Source organism: Danio aesculapii, chromosome 5, assembly GCF_903798145.1.
Source record: "Danio aesculapii chromosome 5, fDanAes4.1, whole genome shotgun sequence".
Classification (NCBI taxonomy): domain Eukaryota; kingdom Metazoa; phylum Chordata; class Actinopteri; order Cypriniformes; family Danionidae; genus Danio; species Danio aesculapii.
Genome location: NC_079439.1, coordinates 39,337,078 through 39,358,812, shown reverse-complemented (window position 1 = coordinate 39,358,812; position 21,735 = coordinate 39,337,078). Strand labels below are relative to the sequence as shown.

Below are 21,735 nucleotides of genomic sequence, written 5' to 3'. Positions count from 1 at the left end.
AAAATATTAAGAAAAGTGAGAGAGAAAAGTGAGACAAAATCTTCAAATAATATACATATTTTTTCTCTCTCAGAGGAGACACATGTCCTCATGTAAAAATATTAGAATACAGCATAAATGAGCTGCATTAGCAGAAATGAGTTGCGTTAGCCAGTATTTGTGCCTCAGCCAATTTGGCTGATGTACAGACCTTGTAGAACACCATTAAACAATATGTTGATTGAGATGGGAGAGAACTGTATTCTCTGCTTTGTTCCTCCCTTCTCTTCTGTTCCTCATCAGAGAGGGAGGAAAACAGAACACATAATATTCAAGCTCTGTGAACTGTTATTACCCCTGTTATAACGAAAACTTCTCAGGTCTCAGGAAAAGTCAAGCAGCCATATAAATCACTGAAAAACACTGAAAATAACTATTTAAATCTATGGAAATCAAGACTAGTGTATTTACTGTAATGTTATTCAGTAGTGTTGTGTCATTACCTGTACTGAGCAGCTGCATGAGCAGACCTCTTCAAACTAATTTCATTACAATCTTCACACCAACTCTAGTGAAAAAAAGCATCGCCATGTGTTTTCTTTGCATATATCCTTCTCTTCTTTTTTTCCACCATGTGCTTTTCCTGGGAAAGGGTAGAAAATGACGTCACGGCAGGGCTGGTCTGTAGTTTATTAGTCAGCGCGAAGTGCCAGGTTAGAGCTCAGACAAGGCTCTGTCCAGCCAGCTCAACTTTTAACCACCACAACTCTTCAGAGGGATGTCTTTCCTATAAGTTGACAAAACTGAGGCATTAACCCAAGTTCTATAACTTTCAGCTCTCTCATTTGCTATATTTGCTTATTTTTAAGCATTTAAAAAGTTCTCTTCACTGAGGAAAAGTAGTGCGCGACAGTTTTAGAGGAGACAGGCGCGAAACATCCACGTTTGGATTATAGTTTCTGTTTCTCGTCTTTCAGTTGAGAAAACCCGACTCGTGATGGTTGTCCTGTCATTTAAGTTACTCATAGTAGGAGTTGTTGTAAGTTTGACTTCGGCTCATCTGGTAAGTGTTATTGATTCACTGTTTTTGCCACGTAAAGTTGTAATGTTATGAAAAAGTGAAGTGTAAGTGAGTGCTCGCGGTAGGTTTGAGGTTTGACAGTCGCCCTCCCGCTTGGAACATTGTAAGAATTGGACTGAACTTTAAGCCGGTTGTAAGAACACAGTAGGCTATACTGTACGTAATAGTTTGTTCTGTCTCTGCGTTTTATTCAGAGCACGAAAAAACGTAATAACTAAATACAACAGAAAAAGGAGAGCGTTCCCAGCTGTCAAACCAATAGTCTAACTGTCCGAAAAGTTGGCATGGCAGAAAACACGTGAAATATGGCAAGCCGCTTTCACATTTAAAGCTCTAAAAACTTTCTGTAGTACATCTAAGTAATTAAAATTAAATGATGCCTACAAGTATGCTAAGTAAAAAACAAAGTTAAAACAGCTTTCCACAAATGAAATGGAAAGTTAAATGTCAGCTTTGGATATTCTCATGACAGTTTTAAATATATTATGTTTTTTCTTTGTGCGCCATTGGTAATTTTCCTTTTTTTCTAACTTAAGTTCTAGTACTGTTTAGATGTTGGTGTTTTAACACATTGTTAGAATGTATTCCTATTCTTTTTTGTTCTATAAAGTAACTCACCCAATGTTACTGAAAACAGGTTTAATTTGTTTAGATTCATTTTAATATATACTTTTTTTTGTAAATTTTTTTGTTAACCTAGTTTTATTTTTAGGAATTACTATTTAATTTAGTTACTGTTACTAGTTTCTTGTTATTTTACAATCGTCTGTTTAGTGTGTATAATAATATAATAACAGTGTATAATATAATACTGTATATATATATATATATATATATATATATATATATATATATATATATATATATATATATATATATATTTTACATTTTATTAAAACTTGTAAAGTAGACACTTTAATTTAATTAGAATGTTATAGGCTACTAATGTCTCATAAAAAGCTAGTATCTAACATCTTTCAGTAAAATCACATTGATACTAATCACTAATTATTTAAATATTTAAATAAGAAATCCAGTCATCACTGTTCATTTTTGGAAACTTGAGATTTTTTACACCACCTGAAAGCTTTTTAATGGTTGTATGGTTTGGTGGGATGGGATTTCTTTTTTTTCTGAGATACAACTAGGATGGAGTCTAAAGGTTCCAAAAAATTTAAATACTGTAAATCAATGAACTGAATGATCTTTACAAAATGTCTACATGGAGCATGATCTTTACCTTTTATACTAATTATTTTTGGTATGAAATATAAATAGCTGATTTTGACTCATTCGAAATTCTTTGGCCATTCCCACAAGTATACCCATTGAACATAAGACTGGTTTTGTGGTCCAGAGTCACAATTAGTATATCTCAGTAAAACTAGAACATGCATTTTAGAAGTGAAGATACTACTAGTCATGCCTACATCCAAGTTAAATCCAAGTAATTAAAATTATATGATAGTGGCCTACAAGTATGACAACTAAAAAAAGGTTAAAATGGCTTGCCACAAATGAAATGGAAAGTTAAATGTCAGCTTTGGATTTTCTCATGATAATTTTACATATATTATGGTTTTTCTTTGTGCACCAGTTGTAATTTCTTTTCTTTTTTTTCTTGACTGCGTATTTCATGCATTGTCTCTTTATCTCTCCGCATCTCTCTTTCTTGCAGGCTGGTGAAATTATAGATAAAGAAGGTAAAGTATCCAGCCCTGTTTTCCTTCAAACTCCTCAACTCTGTGTGAGCTCTTTTTTGTTTCTTAAACTATTTCAGGGTGAAAAAGTCATTTTTATAACTTTTGATGCTTCAATAATTTACGTAGACAGCTGCGGAGTGCAAACTAGGGTCACACTCTGCCAAGTCATGTGAGGTTTGACTGTTATCACTTGCATCTTCTCTTCTCAATGTTTAATGACAAATATTTTTATCAGACAATTAATCGGAACTAATTTAACAGTCAGTACAGAAAAAAGCCCAAGGTAACACAGAGATATGCTTCAAGTCAGTTTCTAAAGAACTTTTAATAGACTTTTATAGTCTGTTAATTAAAATTGGGAATGACAAGCAAAACGCACAGGGTGATACATTGTTTACTCGGTTAGACTTAAGAAATCATTCTCTCTCTCCTTTTAATTAACAGTGAGGGAACTTTAGGAAACGTACACAGTGAAGACTTACACTTGATCTCTTAAAAGTCCAAGTGGTGTCAAAGTCTTTTTCACAGCCTGCAGTCATGAGTTTTTTCAGCCGCCTTCAATTTAGTTTCTAATGTAGTAAATTGTGCCGAAACTGATAACACCTTAAAATCTTATTAACAAATTTGAAATAGTTTAACACAGTGAGTCATTTGTACGTGGAAACATTTAATGTTTTATGGCTTTATTCAATTAAACAGGTTAATCACATTCAAGAGAAAGGCCATTTTTAAGCATCAGCACACTAGCTTTTAAATTGCTTACCTTAAAATGTTTTGATTGAAAAGATTTACTTTTGTATATACCTTATAGAGAGTCATACGAGAAAAACTATTTTATTTCATGCCTTGCCAAAACTACCGTAACAAATTGCAAGGCTAAAAGGTTCTCACTCGAGCACATTATTTATTTTTATTTGAAATGCAAAACCATTATTCATATGCCAAGAGGTATGCCAAAAGCTCAAATAAAATTGCTTTGAAAATTCATAGACAGTTAAATGCCTATAAACAACCGTTTAGGAGACTTTAAAACACACAACTAGCTTTTTCTTGTTTATTAAAACTTTTATGTTGCCAATTATATTTAAAAAACCAAAATACACTAGTTAGAGCGATTTGTATTTGTCACTTGACTTGACACTTTTAATCCAACTTGTATTTACATGTAACGCGACAAGAATTTGTAATAAAATCAGTGTTTGTTTTGTTATCTTAGATTTGTTGAAGAACCGTCTAAAAGAGTATGGCCTCATTACTCCCATCAGTACCGACGCAGAGGGACACTTCCTCTCGCATTTTCTATCAGCCAATCACAAGCAGCGTGTGAAGCGGGATGTTTTGGAGGGGCCAGCGCTAGCACCTGACAGATTGTTCTTTAACATCACTGTCTTTGGCAAGGAATTCCACCTCCGACTGCATCCCAATCAGAGATTAGTGGCTCCAGGAGCCATGGTGGAATGGCACGATGATATCGAAATAGCTGGAAATGCGACTGATAACAGAACCCACTTTGAACGAATACTTAAAAGAGAGTTGCTAAAAACAGACTGCACTTTTATCGGGGACATCACGGATGTGCCTGGAGCTTCTGTCGCCATTAACAACTGCGATGGGCTGGTGAGTGTTTTTTACCTTTCGGGCAATATTTCTTTGGATTTGAACTTAACAAGCAAGGCCTGGCACAAATGTAATTAGAAATGTGAGATTTCAAAGTGGTAGCTTTGTGTAGTTAATATAATAGCTTACAAGCTATTTTAGCATATCTTCATACTTTATGATTCCACTGCAGCTCACTATCCAAACTTCTATGCAAATCTGAACTGGCATTGAGTGGTGAGTCATTTTCAACGTTTTCCAAACCTGCAGGGATCCTGTGTCTATGACCGTCACATTTCTTCCCAAGAATATATGCAGTTTGCTTATATTTAACTTGATCATTATTTATAGTGACAGCTCGCCCACTCACTCCGTCATCTACTAGCGGTGACGTCTTTCTAAACTAGCTATGTCACAGTACTATACAATAAGGCAGTAATCATTGGTGCCAATCAATAAATGGCCAACATTCAATACTATAGTACTTTTAGTCAGTGAATATGCACAAATAATTAATAAAATGAATTATATTAAATGGTATAATTTAGGGCTGCACGATATTGCAATTTGTTTTTTCTCTGCACTATATATTGCGATATAAATACAATTTCAATAGAGTCATTGCTTTAGATTGATTGGGAGGATTTTGTAGGGGATGGAAATAAAAATATATTTTTATGTATTTTATTATATGCACATAATAAAAGTACTGTCATAAATAAACACAATGGAGCAAATATTAAAATGAAATAATCAGTACTTTATTTTTTGGGGGTTTTCAACTTCAACAGTATTCGGGTACAGAAATTGAATCATAAAATCTAAAATAACAATGTATAATCTTCATCATTCAAATAATTCAATAAAATGAATCATTCGTTCATTCATTTTCCTTCGGCTTAGGCCTTTTATTAATCGCCACAGTGGAATGAACCGCCAACTTATCCAGTATATGTTTTACACAGCAGATGGATGCGCTTCCAGCTGCAATTTGTGACTGGTAAACATCCATACACACTCACTCTCATACACTACAGCCAATTTAGTTTATTCAATTCACCTATATCGCATGTCTTTGGACTGTGAGGGAATCGGAGCACCCAGAGGAAACCCACACCAACATGGGGAAAACATGCAAACTGGGACTCAAAACCAGTCGGGACTCAAACCAGCAACCTTCTTACTGTGAGGCAACAGTGCTAACCACTGAGCCACCGTGTCACCAAACAAATCATTAATAAACTTTAAATTAAATTTTATTTGTTTTATATATATTCTGCAGCCCTTGTATAATTTAATTTGAGCATCACATCATTACAGTGTGTGTGGAAAGTAAGAATGTATAATACTGTTTAAATCAATGGTCTCAACTCAATTCCTGAAGGGCCGCAGCTTTTCATAGTTTAGTTCCAACCACCTCCAACTCACACCTGCTTAATAGTCTCTAGTAGTCTAGTAGATTATTTGGATCAGCTGTGTTTGATTAGGGTTGGAGCAAAACTGTGCAGAGCTGCGACCATCCAGGAATCGAGTTTGAGAACTATGGTTTAAATGTTGTACAGTATTTTAATTTTAGCTGAAATCTGTATACAAATGAGTTCACAAACAAAACAATCAAACAAAAAGTTATTCCAAATTTGCAGAATAAATCTAGGAACAACCAACACAATAGCCACAAAATGGACATAGCAGTGCTTAATTTGTAAATTGCGAGGTCCCGGAACAGATCGGGGTAACGGATCCGGCATGTTACCTGAGGATGTAGAGGTGTCGCGCTCGAAAGTGGAGAGCGGTGGGGGGAGGTGGGGGGCGTTGGATGGCGGGATGTCGCGGACGAAACTAACGAGGATTGGGGAGTTGCGGAAGAAAGTGAACAGCGGACGGGGGAGGAGGGCGGTTGAGGAGGGGAATGGATAAAATGAGGTCCGCTGTTCACTTTCACTTTCTTCCGCGACAAATTAAGCCCTGGGAAATAGTAACAAATTGTTAGGCACTATGAAAACCTGTTGCTCAAAGCTGTTTCTCTTAATTCCTCAGATATGCTAAAACTGTAGATAGACTTTTGATAGATCTGCAATCTAGTTTTTGAACTGGTTGTGAGAATGGCACACTTGGCATTGCTTAAAGATATGACAAAATCTTGTCTGTAGAGGTCACACTTTTGACGAGAGCATGCAAAGGAAAGGCTAAATACAACAAACCACTTATATGGAGATGATTTCGGCATGTTTCAAGAGTTCACACTTAGATGTTGCTTGATAATAATAGCAGGTTTGGCATGCTGTCCCTGGAGAGAACCCTAAGCTCAGGAATAATTAAGCCCAGGGATCCCACCTGGCCATTGAGCATGTAAAGGATCAGGTAGTTCTCGAGAGCTCCCCTTGTAAAGGAGGAAAGTGGGAGATAGGGTGGATGGGGGATTCTTTAAAAAACGAAGATAAATGAGTAATGCTATTCGGGCTATTTATAGTGAGTTTGGATCCAATTGGCTTACTAATGATTACAGAGGAAAGGCCAGCCGCATTCAATCATATCACATGCTCCTTTTGAAATTAGTTTGTGAAACTTCACTTAATGCAAATGACTAAAGTCCTGCTCACACTGAGGTTTCAGCCGTGATTTTATTATCTGAGACAAATTTGGGAACTCTCCGATTCCTGAAATCACAGGCTAAAATATGTGGTCTTTGATCGTGGGATTGACATGTTCACAGACAGTCGCTTGGTGCCCGTTGCGATCAGAAGATTTCAAACACTTTTCAGCAGTGTCACAACCGCTGCGATGACCGTCAATCCAAGAATTTATAGGAGCTACGAATTTGATGACGCAATCCATGAGACAATTCAAACGACTGCATGGAAATGTCAAAACAGTTTTTTTCTTCCTGGTTTTATTCTTGAGACACGCAGCGTGCAAAATTGCCGCTACAGATTGTTAATGTTTGCTTTGAGGAATCATTTCACAACGTAAGATAGTGAAAGTGTCGCGGGTGGATGGCGTCAAACTCCGGGAGAGTTTTCTTCTATGTTTGGTGCATCTTCATTGTCGTTCAATCTGACTTTATGACAGCTGAGATCTTACAGTGTGACTTGGGAGCCACGTTTGTGCAGTCTGACATGCTACAATCCTTCAGGATTGTAAAAAATCTCAGAGTGTGAGCCGGCCTTAACCTACTAATAATTTTTGCAAATATTAGTGAATAAGAGTCCCATTGTTATTCAAATTTTAGTAGTGTTTTTTTACAACCAACATAGATTGTATTGTAGCTGTCAAGACAATGATGCAGTTATTTATTATATTCCAAGTCCTTTAAAGCCATCCAGTAGCTTTGTGGGAATGGTGGTCTGAAATTTATTCATTGAAAATCTTGCTTACAGTGAAAATGAAAAGGCATTCATTCACCTTCTAACTGAGAGGGATGCTTACCACACAGTCTTCAAATCAGATCATTCAGGGAAATTCTACATTGTACTGTGCATCTTTTGGCCTGTCTGCTTCCTCACAAAAGACTGTGAGTGCTTGAGGTGAGTGTCCGGAGTGATAGCGGAGTTGAGTGAACTGTGGGTCACCCCGGGAAGCTGACAAATGGGATAAAGCTGCTTTCCCGGGGGCCTGTCCAACATCAGAGGAGAGCTTTACTCTTCAATAGGAAATAGAGCAGGCAAATTGGGAAATCGATTTTGCATAGACTTTTAAAAAGTTTATGTAGACAAGCACTGGCAAAGGAGTGATGGCTGGGCTGATGAGGCACTCAGTGGGAAAAGATGTTTTTTTTTTGGGAATCAAGCGATGGCATTTAGCACAGGGGTTTATTCATCTCAGCCTAACTTGAACACATCTCTCTCTCTCTCTCTCTCTCTCTCTCTCTCTCTCTCTCTCTCTCTCTCTCTCTCTCTCTCTCTCTCTCTCTCTCTCTCTCTCCCTCTCTCTCTCTCTGAATGAAGTGGAATGTGACAGCTTTTCTACTAACTGACTTTTCAGATAGACCAGTGACCTACATAGGAAATAAGAAACCAAAACATTGACAGCAAAAAGGAAGTAAGCTGTTTGTTAGAAGTGTGGCAAATGGTTTATTTATTTTTTATGATGCAATAAAAATAAAGAACTAGATATTCTGAATTTGACTGAATATGTCTTCAATGGACATTTGACGAGGTTACATCCACAATAGTGTCATCAGATATTCTCTATCTGCTATACAGTATGTTTGTAATTGCTTGTACCAATGAGATCAGCTCAATTTGAAGTAATTTTCTCGCTAGTGAATCTGATGTGGATCAATTAATCACTGTCAGATCAACACTATAAGATTAATTTAAATTAAATCGAAAAGTCATGAGTTTGCAGTTCTTACTGAGAGATTTATTAAAATAACTGCTTATAAATGTCATTTATCATTTAATGTACACTACATATGATTCCAGACTGCATTATGAATCAATAGACTTTTTATTTTCATGGTAGAACACAGTTTTATCATTTGATGTTGTCATGAGTCAGAATCACTAACTCTTTTGACTGATTCATTGACTTGGATATAGACAAGGTTTCATTCCAGACGAGTCATTTCAGAGTATGAGATTCTTTTATTTAAGTTACTCTTAAAGTAACATCTAACAATTCCAACTAGTAGCAATTTGCATTGAATCACAAATCAGTTTTCTTTATATTAGTTACTGTTGCAATATGAGCATGAAGTTAGTAATAAAAAAGGTAGAATCATAATGCAGCATAATGATTATTTAGAGAGTGCATGCCGCATGTGCAGCAAGAGTAGGAAAATGAGGACACAATCACGGAATACAACCATATAAATGGAAATTGTGAAATGTTTTGATGTGTCAAGGCTGTTTTATACTTTCGCCTGGCGCCACGTCGCGGACCTCCTCTGAGTTCGCGCACACCTCACGAAATGGACGAGGCTGTTATACTTGAAGCGTTCGCCGTTCTTTAAAACAACAGGGGTGGTTAAAAAAAAGCGACTGTAAATTGGACAGATAAACAGAGAAGTAGAAATTGTCCGGAACTACGTCATATCATTAATATCGTTCAAGATTTTTTAACTAATTATTTTTATAAATTATTTTAATGATTATAAAGATTTTTATAACCATTCAAGATTTTTTAAATCAATCTTTGATCATGCATCATGCATCATGCATCATATATATATATATATATATATATATATATATATATATATATATATATATATATATATATATATCTATATATATATATATATATAGATATATATATATATATATATATATATAGGCATGGGACGATAACTGGTTTGGTATACCGCAGTTTGAAAAAGTCAAGGTTTTTAAACTGCCGAAATTTTCTAGGATACCGTTCCTAAGGTATATGTAAATTAGTTTTTTTTTTAACAAATATTTTATTTAGTTTTTTAGCGCAACACTATCTCCAGCAGAAAAAGACCCTCTACATTGAAATATACTGGCCAGCCCATGACTCAAGAAAATGTTTTTGACTGTAACAGTGTAGCGGATATCCAAAGATGCATTTTTCAAGGTGTAAAGAAATCTGTTTTCAAAACCAATGAAGATAGTAGAAGTCTCTTTCAGCAGAAGTGTTTCCTAAAATTAAATATATTGGGTTCAAAGGGGAAAAAAATCTTTTTTTACCCAGCCATTTAACAAGAAATATATAAATATATATATATATATATATATATATATATATATATATATATATATATATATATATATATATATATATATATATATATATATATATATATATATATTATGGAAAGAATAAAATAGTAAAGTATTTACTAAATATTACTGATGTTTGCTTAAAAGGCATTTTATTTGCTTAAAAGGCAATAATGGTCCAACATTCCTGACCATTATCTCCAACAAAACCTAGAAAAACAGGACATCAGCATATTGTAAACCTTTAGGCTTAAATATTCTTTTAATTAATTTGCTACTTTATTTTACTGTTATAACTATTGTAATTGTACTGTTCGAATGAGTCTCAAAAAAATTTCTAACCTCCGCTAACACAGAGATGATGTCACAGTCAACGCGCACACTCAAGCGAACTAGCGGATGTGTCGAATATAAACCAGGCTTTGCGTAATTCAGAAATGAAAAAAGATATATTAGGGGCATTTACCCTTTAATTTCATTATTATTCACCTTTAAAACATCAAATCAAAATTTTATCAAAATACAAAAATCTATTTTTAATTGAACTATGACTTAAATCATAAAAAAGATTCTCAGCCTTGACTGACTGATTCAGTGAATGATTCTCCAGACTGATTAGAACCAGTATCTCAAGCTAATTTGAATGATCTCCGGGACTTCTTTAGACATCCTCCTTAAACCTGAATGTCTAAATTGTCTTAGAATGACATCAGTGTTGATGTGTGACCTTTGAAACCGTGGTTTATTTCAACAGGAGCCACAGAGGCTTTTGTAGCTTTAGATTTTCCACCAAAATCCGTGGCTTTCTTGAGAAATGGACTAAATGCTTATGTGGACAGTCTGACTGTTTGATGTGAAGTGGCACTCTGACTCGACACCAAGTTCTGTTTCACTGGCCTTAATTATAGCCACCATGGATTTTGAGGGCTTCGCATGTAGCCTGTGAAACAGATATTTCCTCTTGAGAGCCGTTGTGGGGGATGGAGGGATGATTTTAGCTGGGGGAGGAGGAGAAGTGGGAGGCTCGCTTACATGACACAGGCACGTTTCAAGCCTGTGAACATTCCTCTGGAAGTGGAGAAAAAAATGGACGGTTCTGTTTCTGCTCAGCAACTCAACAAGGTGTTTAGAATGTCAACAGAATTATCAAAGAGTCAACCCATTACATTTACTATAAGGACTGAAGACGGGTCGGCACATTCACAAAGCATTGGGAAATATCCACTGCTAATCTACAGCTCTGTGTCACTCATATCTTGGCCTGTTTAATGCAAACTGCTGTATTCTGTGGCCAGGGTGCTGAATGAGTCTCTTCGCTCATTGATGCTCAAAGCTGGCTGTGTAGCTGAACTCCTGGCTGAGCTTCACACGGGACTCTGGCCCTGAGCCAGAACTTCATCCCCAATGCACCTTTGTCAGGAAAATAATGATATTAATGGTCAGAGGAATCAGTGTTCTTCTGTTTTCACTGCCAGTAGCAGTCTTACATGTTCACAGTGTTTCCCAGATCCACTTCACTGCTGAAATAATTTGAACTTTTCTATTTTTTCCCCCATCATGCCTTGAATTCCTCTATGAGTACTGGTATTAGCTCTCCTGCACAACCTACTGATTCTACTCCTACGTGTACAGGATCCTGCAGGTAATTAACAAGTCTGCATCCTGATCTGTACACTAATACATTTTAGCCATAGTCGACTGATACTTTTCAATATGAAATAAAAAAAGAATATCTGCACTATTTGATGTATTTTTTAATCTCTGTTAATGTTAGCTGATGAAAATACAGTTGTTCATTATTAGTTAATGTTAACTTAGAGTGCATTAAGTAATGCATTAGTAAATGATAAACTATAATTGGAGAGTTCAGATGCAAAAACCTTTAAGTGCCGTCTCAAATGTTTTTCAAAAACAAGCATTTTTCTCTACCGCCTATATTTATGTTCAGTTTTTTCACTTTACAGGCAATTGAAATACCCTTTTCTTCAACATAAAAGGGAAACTACTGAACCTACATTTTCTGAGAAAATTGCGAATCTTAGAAGGAAATTTTAGATGACATTTAGGGATTTTTGTATCTAACCTCTTCAATTAATTAATGTTGTACCAACATTGTTCATTGTTTGTTCATGTTAATGAATACCTTAACTAACATTAAATATGTGTCCCGTATTGTAAATTGTTACCAATACCTTTATTAATTGGTTTAAAAATTAATAGCTTAAAAACTTTCTATTCATCAAACAATTCTGATATAAAGTATCTTTTTTTTCTCGTACAGACCTCTTTTGTACTTGTGTATGTGTGATAATTCAGTGAAGCATTAATCAAACTATAGTTAAAATAGTTTGTGAGCATGTTATACCTTACTTGGCAGTATATGCTTTCACAGATGGGTGACACGGTGGCTCAGTGGTTAGCACTGTCGGCTCACAGCAAGAAGGTCGCTGGTTTTAGTCCCGGCTGGATCAGTTGACATTTCTGTGTGAAGTTTGCATGTTCGCCCTGTGTTGACGTGGGTTTCCTCTGGGTGCTCCGTTTTCCCCCACAGTCCAAAGACATGCTATAGGTGAATTGATTAAACTGAAAAATGTGCCTTATTGTATGTGTGTGGATGAGTGTGTATGGGTGTTTCCCAGTACTGCGTTGCAGCTGAAAAGGGCATCCGTTGTGTAAAACATATGCTGGATAAGTTGGCGGTTTATTCTGCTGTGGCGATCCCTGATGAATAAAGGGACTAAGCCGAAGCAAAATAAATGAATGAATACTTTCACAGATACAGTTATTCAATGAATGATTAATGAGTTTCATTTAAACCTGTAACTTTGGAGCCTTCTTTTGATTAATTAAAATAACTACTCTTAAAATCATTTGTTCATGAACCAACAGTAACTGCAGTGAAACCCATGTGAACAATTCAGGAGAAAAAAAAAAGATGTGTTTTCCTGCCATTATTGGGTAGTACATCTTTCTAATTCAATTCACACAGTAAACTCACAACTCTGCTAAAGTAGTTTATTTATATGCTGTGATGCTGTACTGTATATTCGCTTTTAGTGGACAGTTAAACTGCTGTTATTGCAGCCTGGTTAGAATGTACTGCACATTGGAGCTGCAGTTCAGAGAGCAGAGCTGTGCTGTCATAGTCTTTTTCTCAAGTTCAGACACAGTAGCTGTACGACCTACATCAAACAGAAGTGCCAGTGACCAAGAAGCACATGAGACTTGAACTGTCGCAAGTGGATGTACACTGTTTTAAGAGTAAACACATCTCTGCTGTCTGACATCTCTAGCATACCAGTGTGTTTTCCGACCTTTACTCACTGTGGTTTTTTCTCAACACTTCTGAAGCTCGTCATCTGTTACTGCCAGTGTTAGGAGACAAACTGAAAAAAGAACATTCATTCATTCATTTTCCTTCAGCTTAGTCCCTTATTAGGTCGCCAACTATTCCAGCATGTGTTTTACACAGTGGATGCCCTTCCAGCTGCAAGCCAGTAGTGATAAACACCCATACACTCTCACTTTCACACACACGCTCATACACTACATCCAATATAGGTCATCCAATTCACCTATGCCTCATGTGCTTTGGACTGTGGGTAAAACCAGAGCACCCGGAGGAAACCCACGCCAACAAGGGGAGAACATGCAAACTCCACATAGAAATGCCAACTGACCCAGCTGGGACTCGAACCAGCGAGCTTCTTGCTGTGAGGCTACATTGCTAACCGCTGAGCCACTATGCTGAAGTTAATGTGGAATTGTAGAACAGAACATTTCAATCAAAGCATCATGCTGTTTAACCTTATAACACAATGTTCTGTGAGTCTGTCCTCACGTTACTGCAGCAAAAGTGGGTCATGAAGACTCAGGTGCATGTGCATGGAATTCTGTATTCCATTTAGATAAGATGGATTATACATAGCTGATGGATAATACATAGGACAGTTACCCGGGAAATAAACTGTGACATTTACTGTACCTCATGTTCCTTCAAAACCTCTTTGACTTACTTTCTTCTGTGTAGCACAAAATTAGAAATTTTAAAGACGATCCAAGTCCCCTTTTCCATGGCAATGAAATGAATAGAGAATAAATCTTTTAAGCTTCAAGAGGAAAGACCTACTAAAATATACAAAGCGTATGTCTTCTATAGAAGACGACCAACATTTTTGTCTGTCCTTTACTGATAACCTTCCCTTCCAGCTGTTAACCATTCAAGAGCAGCTCTTGTCCACAAGAATGGTTCTTGTTCTGGAGCCAGACCTCATTCTTGGTCCATTCATGGCCAGGAAAACTGGGCCTGTTGCAATCCGGCCTTGCTTTTTCATAGACACTCTTAAGAGCACTGCAATAAAGTTAGTAGAATAAACAAGCTGGGCTTTTACACCGAACACAAAACAACCAATCATCTACAGCAAATTTCATGCCTTTGAGGGATGTGCCGCTGACCACAACAATACATATTTTTAACATCCTGCCTTCTCTGACATTTATTCTGATATTCTCTTTTACATATGTATCTTGTCATTTGGCTCTAACCTAGTCCCTTGTGCATTGAACAACAATATATTCAGACAACATTTGATACTACACCAGAAACACTAACTATCTTTCATGCTTACCACTTTATAAATTATTCAGCTTATCATTGTGTCCCATTTTCTTTACAGTTCACTGCCACAAAATCTCCTTTTGTTGTTAAAGATTTCTATGGCTGCAATTTCATCATAATATTCAAACAAACACTTGACATGTATTCCTTTCCTGGACACTTTTATTTTGTGTATAAATGGACAACACAGACACAACTTTGACTTTTATGCAACTGCAGAAGCTCCAGGCTAAAGTCAAATTTAACTGGGCAGCCCATTTCACCTGAGATTGACTGAGAAAAAACAACAACACACTGGTTAAAAAAATAAAAACAAAAAAAATCCATGTTTTGATGTGCCATGGTTGATCACACATGGTGTGAATAGCTCTACAAGGAAATATTGCTTTGATTCAAGAGTGTCATCATATTGTACATTTCCACTGTCTAGTCAGGCTCAGTGTGAAAGTGCAATAATGCTGCTTCATGTTGTGTTATGTTTACTTTCCTGTTCACAGTACATTGAGTGAATCTAGCACTTGAAACCTATATAAACTGCCAGTGCAGTCATCTGTTCTCACTGAGTGCCTTACAGTATATACTTCAGTGGGAATGTGTGCAGAGCTTGACATGAACTTTTTTGATCACCAGCCACAGTGACTAGTAGTTTTCCAACATTACTAGCCACTCGCTATTTTCACTAGCCACAATTTTGTTATTGTGAAAATATATTTTATACGCAGAAAATTTGACTTGGCATGCTAAAATTACTTGATTTTGATTTTGTGTTATTTCCACACGCCTCCTCATCATTTTACCTGCTTTCTTTTGCTAATGCAAACACAGTTATTATTGTCATCTCTCACGCTGGCCCCTCATTGGGCAATCCTTATAGTTGAAATCTTCTTTTTTAAGAAAGCTACATTTTTTTAATTATCTTCAACCAGCCAAAGTGGCTAGTGGGAGTGACTGTCTAACCTGCCACAGCTGAAATCAACCCGCATTGTCCAGTTGGCAGTAGGAATGTCCCGATCAGGTTTTTTTGCCCTCGAGTTCGAGTCATTTGATTTTGAGTATACCGATACCAAAACCCAATCTGATATTTCTATAATACATAAAAAAGAATAAAGAAGAGCGAAGAAACCGATCCAGGATGTTCATTATTTTTCATTTAATTCACCTTATTTTAACATTCAACAACTCTGTTAACAAACAGAGCACTTCTGTATATATATATATATATATATATATATATATATATATATATATATATATATATATATATATATATATATAATATATATATATATATATATATATATATATATATATATATTAGACTTCTGATCTGGAGGTAATGTCCGATTCTGATTGGGTCTGAAACCGCATGATCGGGGCCAATTTTGATTACGTGATTGGATCTGTACATCCCTAGTTGGTGGGTGTTGATGTCAAGCCTTGAATGTGTGTAATGTTTAGAGAACAGACCTAGGTTGCACCAGAACCATATAAGTGGAACAAGGCAATGAACTTTTTATGTTAAGCCATTCAAATTGATTTTGGTTTGACAGGCTCAAACAAATCATTGTTCTTTTGACTTGAAAACTGTGTCAAGAATCATTTAATCTCAAAACACAAATTTGGACCATTTTATGACATTTTTATCATGACTTTTTGTTTAAAAGTGTTGATTTTTGTTTGTTAAAATAACACAAGATTTATTTTATTTGGAATAAAGTACATATCAATACACTATGATAGAATATTACTATTGATGAATCTCTTTTAATTATGATTGAACAACTGAAGGAAAGAAATGAAATATCAAAACTGTCAGAAGTTGTTGCTTTTCGTTGGAAAGAGCAGCATTAGCTTGAGTTTCACTCTTCAACTCTGTTCAAACTTTGCAAACTCAGGTGAGGCTTTTATTCAGTCCAACACCAGTTTAAACTCAGAAACCATCCATCTGGGAACACAAACATTCTTCACCAAATATTGGCTGAACTCAGTGACTCGAACTTCAGCATCACAGCTTGAAATCAGGTAACATTTGGATCATAACAGGCTGTCCTGATTTTAACTGTTACCCCAGTTCTGCTCGTGTTTTTACAGCTAAAGGACTTAAGCAATGTAAAAGAAACTAAATTCCCCCTTCTATGTTCCTCAATGCACCAAAAAGAATGTTTTTCCTGTGCAAATTAACTGGCAGTAGTCCCAAAATATTTCATAAGGTTCTGTTTTTACTGGCAAGACTTCCATTATGCACAGCATTATCTAAAGCGAAAAAAGAAAACAGATGCTTCAATATTTTGATTAGACTCAATCCCCCTTTACATTTAATAAGTCTCTTGTCCACTTTCGGGAAGAAAGACACTTAGTTCATCTCCAATATGACTTGTTAATCATTTGTTAATACTTTAGAAAAAAATCTAGCATATCCAGAACCAAATGGTTGCATTTGACTGAGAATGAAATTGAGCCAGTTCCTTCCCCCTGAGAAGTAGAGCCGTACACAAGAGTTGTATTCACTAATAGCTATTGATGTACTTTGTTGATTCAGCCGAGGTCTTGCCTGTTGCAGAGGCTTGACCCCTGAGCTGTTTTGGTATATGGTTTGAGGTTGAGGAGGGGAGGTGTTGGAGGATATGTAGAGGCAACTTATTTCTTTAGGTCTGCTTCAGGAGAGGCCAGAGACTGGCAAATCTGGCCCAGTGTGTTTGGCTGCTTTATTGATTTATTAATTTATTTATACATTTTTAATCATGACCGGTTTAAAGCCACATTTTCTGTTGTCATTGCTTTGGACATTGGGGCCCGTTCACCAGGTTTATTTAGAGTTAGCCATGCTGGTTTTGCCGCCACTCAAAGTGGTTCATGGGTAAATGTTTGCTTTAAGTGTTTATTCAGAGTGGCAAAAAAAAAAAAAAGATTTAGATTTGATTCCTGTGTTTTTTCTTTTTCAAATGTATTTATTTATTTATTTATTTATTTATTTATTTATTTAGTTAGTTAGTTAGTTAGTTAGTTAGTTAGTTAGTTAGTTAGTTAGTTAGTTAGATAATTAGTTTCTTTGGTCTTGCCACATACAAGAACTTTTGAAAAAATCACATGAATATATTCTCCCACAATAGTGTTTTCAAATCATCCTCTATGGGAGCTGCGGCAGGTTCATGCAGGGGACAGTGGAGGCGATTTCCAAATTCAAATGCAGTCCTCATACTTTCATTATTATTTAGGCTATGGCTTGGACTTTAAAGTGTACTAAGTTGACACTTTCTGTATACTTCAAACTTTTAAAAATGAGGTTTGCATTTTTTCTAATGTAATGGCACCCTTTATCAACTGTGTATTGAAAGCAGTTTTTGTGCACACTATTGCACAATTTACAGACACACCCCTAGAGTCACAGCTTATACATTTAGAGTGATATTGAGCTGATGTCTTCTGCTGCAGCAGACACATAGGATAATTATATTTTTTAATTATAATTATATTCACCAACAGGTCCACTCACTGTCTGGTTTTCTTATGGTGTGTATGCTTAAACTTTATTTACTTTATTTTCTCATAGTTTGAGACACTTTGGGTTTTTGGACATGGTTTTGTATTCTCACTGCATCTGTAGTGCACTCTTAATTGTGAAGAAGATACATGGTTAATTAGCTTGTGTTTCTTTTTGTAAGGCATATTTTTCAGAATTGATATATGCACTCTCTGTCCAATTTAATAGGTACACCTATAGTAAACCTGTAATAATTAAATCAAAAACATGGTAAATTATGTTTTGTAAGTATTTTGGAGTTTTCTTGTGCAAGTGTGCGCTTCAGGAGGTTGCCACTCTGCTTTTTCTAACAGAATAAATAACAGAAAAAAAGTATAACAAGTAAGTATAATAAGTGCACATCCGCTTAACTAGGTATGAAGGAACTGGCAGCAACTAAATATTTCATAGCATTTCATAAATAAACCAAACACAAAAAAAGCAGAAAATGCTTCAAATTTGTTGGAACCCCACTAATAAATGCAATAAAACACCACGGTGGAAAATTATCAGGCGCAGATCAGCACTGAACAGAACATATAAGCAAATAAAACGTTCTGCCATAGTGGAAAAGTAGCTTATGTATTATAAATATAATCATAATGCACGGTGGCTCAGGAGTCCCGGCTGGGCCAGCTGCCATTTCTGTGTGGAGTTTGCATGTCTCCCTGTGTTTGCGTGGGTTTCCTCCGGGTGCTCCAGTTTCCCCCACAGTCTAAAGACATGCTGTAAAGGTGAATTTGGTAAACATAATTAGCCGTAGTGTATGAGTGTGTCAGTGTGGAAGTATATGGGTGTTTTCCAGTCCAGGTTGCAGCTGGAAGGGCATCTGTAAAACATATGCCGGAACAGTTGGTGGTTCATTCTGCTGTGGCAACTCCTGATAATCAGGGGCTAAGCCAAAAGAAAATGAATAAATGAATGCATGAATCGTAATGCCAATGCCAAAATTCCATTGCGATGGATTCCATTTTCTATGTATGACATAGTTCAAGCTTTGGCCCAATCCCAATTCTACCCTTTAGCCGTTCCCCTTACCCCTAGCCTTCTTTTGCAAATTCACATAAAGGGGTACGGGTGTGCCAGTTCTCTTTACCTTAAAGGCGTAGGGCTAAGGCAAAGGTCTAGATAGCCCTTGAAACTGAGATTTTCCATGACCACACTTGAAACCAAGGGGTACAAAAATTTCACAGAATACACCATCTCTACACGCGAGTCGAAGGATATAATATTGTTGCCTTTCGTGATTTTCTGAAGTTAAATACTAAAAAAAAATAATGCAATTGGGAAAACTACAGCAGTCGCCATTGTCCATCTCATATGAAGCAAGAGATCGTGATGACACATGATGACGTGTGCATGTGTTGTATTGCTATCTCATTTCTTAGGTGTAAAATATGAAGCCGTTCCCCGTCACCAGTGGTGTAGTCGGTGCTATACGCACGTATACTCAGTATGCCTACTTTTTTCCCCTAGCTGTTTTGGTATTACGACTTCTGAGGATCAATTATTGTGTATACCCTCGGTATACTCACTTGTTTTGCTGAATAGACTAATTTACGTGTATTCGCATCCCTTAACAGTATACCAAATGTTTTTTTTAACTCTCATCTTAATTTGTTGCAATTGATGCATTTTTGTTGTTATATTTTGCGCCATTCCCCGCCCCCTGACGATCATAGCAGCTGTGAGAAGTTTTTCAAAGTCTGAGTGATGTCTCGCTGAAACGTTCAGGTAAAATGACAAAATAGCATGGGTGGGTTGCGTGGGTAATAGTACACCACCTTTTTTTTAGGACTACACCACTGCCCGTCACACTCTATTTTAACTGCTAAGGGGAAGGGGTAGGGGTAAAAAAATAGAATTGTGATTGGGTCTTTGTTCCTTCAAACTATTCACCTTATTCTCCGTGTACAAGCGGGCGCAGCCATTTGAATCTTTTTGGCTCGAGACTTCCGGTCTCATTTACTTCAATTCATTTTTAGAGGTTAAAAACAGCTTGTTATGCTGCTTGATGTTGCAAACTGATCTTTTCTTATTATATTATTTTACTTCTTATGTATAGTCATGCAAACACTTGTTTGTAGAGAGAGTAGTTTGATCGTTTTTTGCCGCTTATTATTCCTAGTAATTTCTCCCATAGGCTACTGAATCGGAAGTTCTAAAACAATCGCAAAAGATTCTTAATAAATGCTTACCTTAATAAAAAGATGCTTTCAGATGCTTAATAATGTTCGAGAAATCTAACCTTACATGTAAACCATAAATGCGTAAGAATCGATTGCCTCTGGTCAATTCTTGATAAAGCTGACAAATTGCATCCCCCTGAATCCTCCTGTGACATTCGTATGGTAGGGTCCGAATTTGGTGTAAACAGCATGAGGCAATGATCCATGATCCATCATGTCAATTGTTCAGGCTGAGGGGGTGTAAATGGTGTACTTTTTAGATCACTTTGGGGCTATTAAAACCAACTGTGCCTCATTGAAATGCCACAGCTAACCCAAGAAATCGTTGCTAATCATCTCCATCCCTTCATGACCACAGTATGCCCATCGTGTAATGGCGACTTCCAGCAGGATAGCACACCATGTCACACAGCTCAAATCATCTCAAACTGGAGACTTGAACAACACAAGAGTTCACTATACTAATAGCCTCCACTGTCACCAGACCTCAATCCAATAGAGTACTTTTTGTATGCACCGAAATGGGAGATTAACATAATGGATGCGCAGCCACAGCTGCTTGATGCTGTCATGTCAGTATGAGCCAAATCTCTAAAGAATATTTTGAGCATGTTGTTCAATCTATGTCTCAAAGAATTAAAGCAGCACTGAAAGCTAAATGTCTTCAGGATGACACAAGCAAGGTTTACCCAGTGTAGATACAGTAATAATAATACCTAATGCCAGCGAGTGCATCTTGCTCTTAAAAAATTCCAATAATGTATTCAGTACCACTCATGTCATGTAATGAGCAATGTGTTTTAGATAATCATAATGAAAGTAATGTACAAACGTGATGATTATGTTCATTTTCCTTGGTACACATGAAATATTTTTGCTCCACTTTATTTATTTAGATTTTTCTTCCTCGACATACAGAGATTCCTCTTTCCTTCTCTTGGTTAGATGACTTTCACATTTTTCTCATTTTTTTTCTCCCGCCGAAAGAAATTAACTGGTGTAACGTTTAAAAGTTCCTTTTAAAGGAGGGATGAAAATGGCAGGTAATGATGACGAAGGTTTACACACATTTCTAAACCAAACACACCTTTAAACAACATGGCAGGTGAAAGGTAGCAGTGTGTCGGCTGAATCCAGGCTTTTTTGGAAGTAGCAGTACCTTTTTTTTAAATAAAGCACATTCAGACCGGCTCCTTAAGAAGTTTAGACTGGAGTGCCGTCTTAGAAAACTGGACCCCTTCAGCTGAATCCCATATGTTTGTCTTGGACCATAGCTGGTGTCTGCTTGGCTGGCGCTGATGCTGGGGATATTAAACTGATGGAACACAGGACTCTTGATCCCTTTCAAGGACGGCTATTTATGTA

The 21,735-nt window shown here is 36.5% G+C and overlaps 1 protein-coding gene across 2 annotated transcripts in view; it reads left to right on the top strand.

The window, feature by feature from the left end:
- The first annotated feature begins 687 nt into the window (after positions 1–687).
- The window catches only part of adamts3 (ADAM metallopeptidase with thrombospondin type 1 motif, 3), a 200,136-nt gene continuing 179,088 nt past the window's right edge, over positions 688–21,735 (top strand). For both annotated transcript variants that reach the window (XM_056458158.1, XM_056458157.1), the window contains exons 1-3: positions 688–1,042; positions 2,739–2,763; positions 3,980–4,380. In XM_056458158.1, the coding sequence (XP_056314133.1) occupies positions 977–1,042; positions 2,739–2,763; positions 3,980–4,380 (492 nt within the window). In that variant the 5' untranslated portion in view covers positions 688–976. The remainder of the gene's footprint in view (positions 1,043–2,738; positions 2,764–3,979; positions 4,381–21,735) is intronic.